Raw genomic sequence first — 10,000 nt, forward strand, 5'->3', positions numbered from 1 at the left:
CGGCAGGGTAACCTAGTGGTTAAGGGACGGCAGGGTAACCTAGTGGTTAAGGGGTGGCAGGGTAACCTAGTGGTTAAGGGGCGGCAGGGTAACCTAGTGGTTAAGGGGCGGCAGGGTAGCCTAGTGGTTAAGGGACGGCAGGGTAACCTAGTGGTTAAGGGGTGGCAGGGTAACCTAGTGGTTAAGGGACGGCAGGGTAACCTAGTGGTTAAGGGGCGGCAGGGTAGCCTAGTGGTTAAGGGGTGGCAGGGTAGCCTAGTGGTTAAGGGACGGCAGGGTAGGCTAGTGGTTAAGGGGAGGCAGGGTAACCTAGTGGTTAAGGGGCGGCAGGGTAACCTAGTGGTTAAGGGGTGGCAGGGTAACCTAGTGGTTAAGAGGCGGCAGGGTAACCTAGTGGTTAAGGGACGCCAGGGTAACCTAGTGGTTAAGAGGCGGCAGGGTAACCTAGTGGTTAAGGGGCGGCAGGGTAACCTAGTGGTTAAGGGGTGGCAGGGTAACCTAGTGGTTAAGGGGCGGCAGTGTAGCCTAGTGGTTAAGGGGCGGCAGGGTAACCTAGTGGTTAAGGGGCGGCAGGGTAACCTAGTGGTTAAGGGGCGGCAGTGTAGCCTAGTGGTTAAGGGGCGGCAGGGTAACCTAGTGGTTAAGGGGCGGCAGGGTAACCTAGTGGTTAAGGGGCGGCTGGGTAGTCTAGTGGTTAAGGGGCGGCAGGGTAACCTAGTGGTTAAGGGGCGGCAGGGTAACCTTGTGGTTAAGGGGCGGCAGGGTAGCCTAGTGGCTAAGGGGTGGCAGGGTAGCCTAGTGGTTAAGGGACGCCAGGGTAGGCTAGTGGTTAAGAGGCGGCAGGGTAACCTAGTGGTTAAGGGGTGGCAGGGTAACCTAGTGGTTAAGAGGCGGCAGGGTAACCTAGTGGTTAAGGGACGCCAGGGTAGGCTAGTGGTTAAGCGGCGGCAGGGTAACCTAGTGGTTAAGGGGCGGCAGGGTAACCTAGTGGTTAAGAGGCGGCAGGGTAACCTAGTGGTTAAGAGGCGGCAGGGTAGCCTAGTGGCTAAGGGGTGGCAGGGTAGCCTAGTGGTTAAGGGACGCCAGGGTAGGCTAGTGGTTAAGAGGCGGCAGGGTAACCTAGTGGTTAAGGGGCGGCAGGGTAACCTAGTGGTTAAGGGACGGCAGGGTAACCTAGTGGTTAAGGGGTGGCAGGGTAACCTAGTGGTTAAGGGGTGGCAGGGTAACCTAGTGGTGGCAGGGTAACCTAGTGGTAACCTAGTGGTTTACATACCCTACAGTACTCATCTCATATGTATATACCGTACTCTATACCATCTACTGCATCTGCCATGCCGTTCTGTACCACCACTCATTCATATATCTTTATGTACATATTCTTTATCCCTTTACACTTGTGTGTGTGTGTAAGGTAGTAGTGTGGAATTGTTAGGTTAGATTACTGTTGGTTATTACTGCATTGTCGGAACTAGAAGCACAAGCATTTCGCTACACTCGCATTAACATCTGCTAACCATGTGTATGTGACTAATAAAATTTGATTTGATTTGATTTGATTTGGTTAAGGGGTGGCAGGGTAACCTAGTGGTTAAGGGGTGGCAGGGTAGCCTAGTGGTTAAGGGACGGCAGGGTAGCCTAGTGGTTAAGGGGTGTCAGGGTAGGCTAGTGGTTAAGGGGTGGCAGGGTAGGCTAGTGGTTAAGAGGCTGCAGGGTAACCTAATGGTTAAGGGGCGGCAGGGTAACCTAGTGGTTAAGGGATGGCAGGGTAGCCTAGTGGTTAAGAGGCGGCAGGGTAGCCTAGTGGTTAGTGTGTTGTGCCAGTAACCAAAAGGTGGCTAGTTGAAATCCCTGAGCTGACTAGGTGTAAAAATCTGATGATGTACCCTTGATCATGGCTCTTAAACTGTAGTTGCTCCTGTAAGTTGATCTGTTGTAAGAGTGTATGCTAAATGTACAAATAAAATGTCTGCCACATTGGAGGTTGTTTCTTTAAGTTCTAATTTAATCAAATAGTTTTAATGAGACATGTTCCTTTTTGGCCCCTGGCTACTCTTTGGTTCTGTGTAGTCTTCTGTTTATGTGTAATGGTTTTAGAGGTAGGTAGGTAGGTAGGTAAGTAGGTAAATAGGTAGGTATGTAGGTAGATAGTTGGTAGGTACGTATGTAGGTGAATACATTGTCTCCAGTCTGCCTACACTAATTTCAGACATTAGAGTTCTCTTAGAGGTTCTTTGTTTTGTTGTGACTGGATGTGAAACTGACCTGTGGTGTGTTGGCTGAAGTACACTGAAGACGTCACCTTGGTGACGGCCACAGAGATCCTATTAGGCTCTAATACGTCACGCTATGGTGAAAGCCAACTGTCACTCACACAGTGACAGACTAGTCTCTTTCTCTGTTGGCTAAGATGGTTGGCGTTTATGGGACACGTCTTGTTGTGCTGAGGCTTCTGAATTTGATCCCCCCTCGGGGCAGAATAGATTGCCGTCTGTTAAAATGACTCCATGACCCAGATAGTTTTTTGGTCATGGATTGTTATGGGGTTCTTTATTGAAAGCGAGGCCATACAGAGTCTTTGCCTTGGGACAGTAAGGCTTTAACTTACATAAGCCTGGTCGACTTTACTTGACAGGGACAATACACATCGATCACCATGGCTGTCTCCCAAATTACACCCTATTCCCATATAGTGCACTACCCCTATGGGTCCTGGTCAAAAGTAGTGCACTACCCCTATGGGTCCTGGTCGAAAGTAGGCCACTACCCCTGTTGGTCCTGGTCAAAAGTAGTGCACTACCCTATGGATCCTGGTCAAAAGTAGTGCACTACCCCTATGGATCCTGGTCAAACATAGTGCACTACTCTATGGGTCCTGGTCAAAGGTAGTGCACTACCCCTATGGGTCCTGGTCTAAAGTAGTGCACTACCCTATGGGTCCTGGTCAAAGGTAGTGCACTACCCCTAGTAGCAGATGTGAATCTGTCAGGTTTAGCCAACAGACTCTGTCCCAGACAGGTGCCCAGATAAGGGTTAGCAAGTAGCAGATGTGAATCTGTCAGGTTTAGCCAACAGACTCTGTCCCAGACAGGTGCCCAGATAAGGGTTAGCAAGTACCAGATGTGAATCTGTCAGGTTTAGCCAACAGACTCTGTCCCAGACAGGTGCCCAGATAAGGGTTAGCAAGTAGCAGATGTGAATCTGTCAGGTTTAGCCAACAGACTCTGTCCCAGACAGGTGCCCAGATAAGGGTTAGCAAGTAGCAGATGTGAATCTGTCAGGTTTAGCCAACAGACTCTGTCCCAGACAGGTGCACAGATAAGGGTTAGCAAGTAGCAGATGTTCTACTTGCTGTGAACCCTAAATGTCTCTGTACAGCCCTCCTCTGTTCCTTCTGCAGTCTCTGGGCAGGTGGTTGGGTATGGAGGTGCGTCCTATTTCTTATATAGTGCACTACAGTATATTGTGACCAGGTCCTATAGAGATCAACAGTAGTGCACTACAGTATATTGTGACCAGGTCCCATAGAGATCAACAGTAGTGCACTACAGTACATTGTGACCAGGTCCTATAGAGATCAACAGTAGTGCACTACAGTACATTGTGACCAGGTCCTATAGAGATCAACAGTAGTGCACTACAGTACATTGTGACCAGGTCCCATAGAGATCAACAGTAGTGCACTACAGTACATTGTGACCAGGTCCCATAGAGATCAACAGTAGTGCACTACAGTACATTGTGACCAGGTCCCATAGAGATCTACAGTAGTGCACTATATAGGGAATATCATGTCATTTGGGATGAGTCTTTGGCCTGGGAAGGCAGGTGTTTATGGTTGGGAATACGTACTCTTTCACACCCTGGTGTTTACGATGCATTCTTACCATTCTTTACCTCGGCAGAGGTCAGCAGAGGTCAACAGAGGTCATGGACTAGGCTCTCAGGTGACACATAGTTGGCTAGTGATGGCAACATGTTAAAAATTGCAATAGATTGTTCTTAGGTCCAGTCCATACTAGTGAATGTGTTTGGATCAACTTTAAGGATAGTTTTTTTTTCTTAATTTTATCAGTTATTGGTTTCATTCACATTTTCAGTCCACAATTTGCTTTTCCAGTTTATTAATTTATTGATCATGATTTTTTTTACAGAAACATTTACAACTATTAAATATTTGTTTGCAGTAAAAAATTTAAAGGGAATGAGTGTAGTGGTGAACACATTCCTTGCTGGATCGTAGTCTGGGGTGGGCTGGTTTCCCGGACGTGTTGCTTTCAGCACTTTTCACAACCAACTTCTTCTTCTGGTTGTTGAATGAGCTGCATCTATTATTGGGAGTATGGATTGCAGCGATTTAAGTAATATACATATTTTATATTGTACTATTGAGGTGTATCAGAACTGTGTGTACAATGAGATAAGACTCACACATTTTGACATTTTGTACTGTCTGTTATTCACAAAGTGAAACATCGGTGACTCACAGAAAATGGCGGCTTGTCATCATCCGTAGACTGAGGGGAATATTTGCCAATCCTTCATGTAGTTGTCAGGAAGTGTTTGGAAAGGATTCCGTTTGGTTTTAAGTTAACAATGTCTGCCTGGCCAGGTTAGAAGGATTTATCACAGGTATTACTACAGTTCACAATTCATCTGGAAATAGATACTGTCTTGGATGAAAAGATTTCTGGACTTTCTTAAAAATGTTTTACTGTGAAAGGTTTTATTTGTTTTTATGAATGACGAGATACTTTTTTTGTTTGTTGCCAAGTCAGATATTTTGGGGAATCAGATGTCAAGTGAATCTGATCCACTGAATCAGACGTCAAGTGAATCTGATCCACTGTATCAACATTTTTCTGGACCTTAATGTTTTTTTTATACATAATATATATATATATTATAAATGCTGGAAAGAATTGAGTTCATGTCCAATTTCTTCTGGTGAATTTAGCTTTAGTTGATGACCTGTGAATGACGCTTGAAGAGTAGCATTACTATTGCACCTGTATATCTGGAATGTAGCCATTTTGGAAAAACAAAATGGCACCTATCTCTATGAGAGAGAGAGAGAGAGAGAGAGAGAGAGAGAGAGAGAGAGAGAGAGAGAGAGAGAGAGAGAGAGAGAGAGAGAGAGAGAGAGAGAGAGAGAGAGAGAGAGAGAGAGAGAGAGAGAGAGACCATATTAGAGACACATATTTCCCTCAGATCACACAGATCCACAAAGAATTCGAAAACAAATCCAATTTTGATAAACTCCCATATCTACTGGGTGAAATTCCACAGTGTGCCATCACAGCAGCAAGATTTGTGACCTGTTGCCACAAGAAAAGGGCAACCAGTGAAGAACAAACACCATTGTAAATACAACCCATATTTATGTTTATTTATTTTAACTTGTGTGCTTTAACCATTTATACATTGCTACAACACTGTATATATATAATATGACATTTGTAATGTCTTTATTGCTTTGAAACTTCTGTATGTGTAATGTTTACTGTTAATTTTTATTGTTTATTTCACTTTTGTATATTATCTACCTCACTTGCTTTGGCAATGTTAACACATGTTTCCCATGCCAATAAAGCCCCTTGAATTGAATTGAATTGAATTGAGAGAGAGAGAGAGAGAGAGAGAGAGAGAACTGTCAGTGGAGATATTCTCACCGCTCCTTGTTGCTGATGGACAGTTTGTTGAGCCCAACTTGACATTTTCATCTGAAGTATAGACCTTACTTCACATTTTGTGACTGTTATTTTTCTTCTGAATTTTCTTAGATTTGATCTGCCTTTCTCTTTCTCCTACTGGTGGACATGGCTGATCTGAAAGTTGAGGAGATAAAGTTTAAAGTTCAAAAGCTTTATTGTCCATTTAATGATACATTCATGGATATAATAATAGTTTTATGTTTAGATGGAAGATACTGTATGATGTGTTTTTTTCAGGCTATTTCTACTGTTGTTGTGACTTCAGGCCTTATTGGTCTTAACTCCTACTTCCTGAAAGGGAAGCTCTTATTCATGCAGTTACTCACTGCTGTGATTTTGGTGATATAGAGAAGATATGAACTGCCCTATTCCTCTCTCAGGGCAGCCCCGGGCCCCGTGGCAGAGATGGTGAGCCTGGTACCCCCGGTAACCCCGGCCCCCCCGGACCTCCAGGACCTAACGGACCCCCCGGCCTTGGAGGAGTAAGTATCTCTGCAGGAAAAAAATAATAATAATCTTTGAAATTGCTATTTGTGGAGTTTGTGTTAAAAGCAGAAGCACGTGTAAGTAGGCTGTATACGTTAATGGTAAAGACTGAAGGGTTGATAGGTGGAAAATGACTGTGAAGTGAAATAGTGTTTTAGCGCTGTAGAATTAGGCAAAGAAATTATTGTATAGTATAGAATGGAGGGATGGAGAGAGAATACACAGTGGAATGCTTTTCATTCCTGAGGAGAGAGGAGGAGAGGAGAGGGGAGGGGAGGGAAGGGAAGGAGAGGGGAGGAAGGAGGGAGCGACAGAGGGAGGTGGAGAGAAGGGAGGTAGCATGATAGGGAGGGGAGGGGAGAAGTGAGGAGGGGAGAAGAGGGGAGGGGAGAAGAGGGAAGGGGAGAATAGGTAAGGGGCTCCATTGTGAAAGAGAAAGAGATTCAAATAGTTATCCTACCCCCCTCCCTGTGTACTGTTGTTGATCTGATATCCATCCCCTTCACTATCTACTGTTCTCTCACAGACAGAGAAAACACACACACACACACAAACACACACACACACACACACACACACACACACACACACACACACACACACACACACACACACACACACACACACACACACACACACACACACACACACACACACACACACACACACATACACACTGATCCTGTTAAGACGTGCTGTGCTGTCTGAGAGTAGACTTCCAAAACAGAAATATGCCTACTATTGAGATGAGTGTGTGTGGTATTTTTTGGGGGATCATATAACAGTGTCTTATGGATGCCATTTTGTCATCCCACAGAACTTTGCTGCTCAGATGGCGGGAGGATTCGACGAGAAGTCTGGCGGAGCACAGATGGGCGTGATGCAAGGACCAATGGTGAGAGAGCTCATGAGATACATCGTTAGATCCCTGGCGCCATTAGACCAGTTCTTTCCTGTCAGCTTCAGAGTTGTATCGTTTCGCAGATATAAATCAAATGCAAGATTGCCATTTCTGGTCTGATCTGACAAGTGCCGACGTGAGACCAGCTTCAGTGAATAGGTCTCAGCGTGACTCAACACTGCCCCCTGAGGTCTGGGGGAGAAACTACACATCCTCCTGGCCCCCTGCTACAGGAAATATACCCCCCCCCCCCCCCCCCCACCCCTCTGTGGAGCATACCTAGGTTTGGTTTGGGAAACAGACTTGGTCTTCATTATTTTATTTTTCAAGTCGACTGAAAACTCCATCACAAACTCTAAGCCAAAGTGAAATGAAAAGCACACTTACTGGGAGCTATTTTGGTTTGGAAACCCACAGAGCAGCATTCGGCTTGCTGCTCCCACAGCGAGCATTTGGCTGGCTGACTGGTGGAGCTGAAGTCTGAAACCCAGCTGGTGGTCGCCACAGTGGATTGTACCCCATTCGAGACCTGCGGAGAGGGGAAACGGAGAGCAATGTGCCTGAGACAGACTCTGTGGCTTTGGGGCTTTGGTACCAGACCCCAAAGAGAAGCCTGTCTGTCTCCTTCATTCCTCCCCCTACCCTCAATAACCCGGGCCATGTCTGTCTCTGACTGAAGCCCAGCAGGTTTAGCTTGGCGGCATCTGGCCAGAGAAGGAAAGAACTAAAAAAGACTGGGCTGCTCTGATGTCCCAAGCACAGTCCAGAAGTCAACCCCCTACGTCTCTACCTACACCCCCTGGTCCCTAACACAGTGCCTTCACTGAGAGTCAACCCCCTACGTCTCTACCTACACCCCCTGGTCCCTAACACAGTGCCTTCACTGAGAGTCAACCCCCTACGTCTCTACCTACACCCCCTGGTCCCTAACACAGTGCCTTCACTGAGAGTCAACCCCCTACGTCTCTACCTACACCCCCTGGTCCCTAACACAGTGCCTTCACTGAGAGTCAACCCCCTACGTCTCTACCTACATCCCCTGGTCTCTAACACAGTGCCTTCACTGAGAGTCAACCCCCTACGTCTCTACCTACACCCCCTGGTCTCTAACACAGTGCCTTCACTGAGAGGCGGTGTACCACAAGACCCAAACACACACCACCTCTTAAACACACACACACAGACCCCAAACACACACACACACACAGACCCCAAACACACAGAAACACACTCTGCCTACGAATGGACATAGAGCTCCATTGACAAGCCCCTGGCCCGTTGCGGCGTGGGGTTTGTCCGTCGCTCGCCTCGCTGAAAAGATACATTTAATTCCCATCAGAGGAGCTCTGTGCTGCCTCAGGGACGTTTGCTTTGGCTGGTACCCTGCATTTCTCTACTATAATCAGTCTACGCACCAACACTATGAATTGTGTGTTATAAAGACCATTAAAGGCTATAGATACACAGAGGTTAGTCCACGTTTCATGGAAGTGGAAGAGTGGAAATCTTTTTTTTTTTTTTAAGTCTTCGTTTTCGTAGCGTTCTTAGTTTTGGCTGCGACTGAAGTGGCAGCTTATTTCGTCTATAGTACACTGCTTTTGCCCAGGGCCCATAGAGCTCTGTTCAAATGTAGTACACTATGCAGGGAATACTGTAGGGTGTGATTTTAGACCCAAGCTTCTCATTAAACTCCAGGTTAGGTCATCTTCTCCTCTTTGCCCATGTTAAAGATTTTCTCTGCGTGACAGATTTGACTCATCACCTGAATAGAGAGTGACACGTCTCTCTCTCTCTCTCTGTCTCTGATCAATGTTTAATGATGCACGACGAGGTTGAGCTGAGAAGAGTATTACTCCTTCTTGACTAGATGTCTGATGCCAGTCAAAAGTCTTTATTAACCGGAGGAGATTAACAACAAGATCAGTGAGCAGAGCAAGGATTTGACCCACTGCTTTTAAGATCTTATAAATAGAAAACAAAAGTTGGTAACATTTCATAATAACTTTCATGAATACGCCTTTCTAAAGTCTTAATAAATCCTTTCTCAATGTTTTTTCATAAAAGTTATTTGAGGTGTTAGTGTTTCTACAGTATGTCTGTCAAACAGACTTGTTGGAGCTAGCAATGCTCATTCTAGCAGATGTTATATGTTTCTCTTTCGCTCCACAACGACCCATAGCTATTGCTTTTCCTCTAGATTCATGCTAAAGTGCAAACAAATCGTTTGACAAAAGTCACGTAGAGCACAACACTTCTGGCCCTGACCTCTGAACTACAGAAAGAGAGACAGAGTTAGAGTGAGTGAGAAAAACAGAGAGGGTGAGAGAGAAGAGAGATACAGAGAAAACAGAGAGAGAGAGAGAGAGAGATAGGGAGTGAGAGAAAGAGAGAAAGAGTCAGAGTGCCACTGTGGAATTCCAAAAATGATTTATGGTTCTGACAGGCAGGCAGGAGACAGGCAGCAGGCTAGTGAGTTTGTGTTGCTGAGGGGCAAAGAAGAAGAAGTCAAAGAAGAAGAAGAAGCCAAAGAAGGAGAAAGATGCCAACAAAGAAGAAGAAAGAAGTCAACAATAGGTTTTATAACACAAGAGAAAAGAGAAGTAGAAGTGAAAGTCCACACTTCTTTCTCTTCCCACCCCCAATTCTGAAATATGTTCAACTTAATTATAACAACTAGAAACTAAAAATATTTTATTTTACGTTGGTTTGTTTGGAGGTTAGTTGAGTTTAAGGTAGTGTGGCAGATCATGTGGTTATTATCTAACGTGTCTTCATCTCCCACCAGGGGCCTATGGGTCCTCGAGGACCACCTGGCCCTTCTGGATCTCCTGTGAGTACCTGCACACACACACACACACACACACACACACACACACACACACACACACACACACACACACGT

At 45.7% G+C, this 10,000-nt stretch overlaps 1 protein-coding gene across 2 annotated transcripts in view; it reads left to right on the top strand.

Annotated features, from left to right (window-relative positions):
• LOC139553492 (collagen alpha-1(II) chain-like) overlaps positions 1-10,000 on the top strand; it is a 77,329-nt gene that overhangs the window by 13,995 nt on the left and 53,334 nt on the right. For both annotated transcript variants that reach the window (XM_071365882.1, XM_071365891.1), the window contains 3 exons: positions 6,092-6,193; positions 7,015-7,092; positions 9,884-9,928. In XM_071365882.1, coding sequence (XP_071221983.1) covers positions 6,092-6,193; positions 7,015-7,092; positions 9,884-9,928 — 225 coding nt within the window. The remainder of the gene's footprint in view (positions 1-6,091; positions 6,194-7,014; positions 7,093-9,883; positions 9,929-10,000) is intronic.

Source organism: Salvelinus alpinus, chromosome 2 (assembly GCF_045679555.1).
Source record: "Salvelinus alpinus chromosome 2, SLU_Salpinus.1, whole genome shotgun sequence".
NCBI classification, from domain to species: Eukaryota; Metazoa; Chordata; class Actinopteri; order Salmoniformes; family Salmonidae; genus Salvelinus; species Salvelinus alpinus.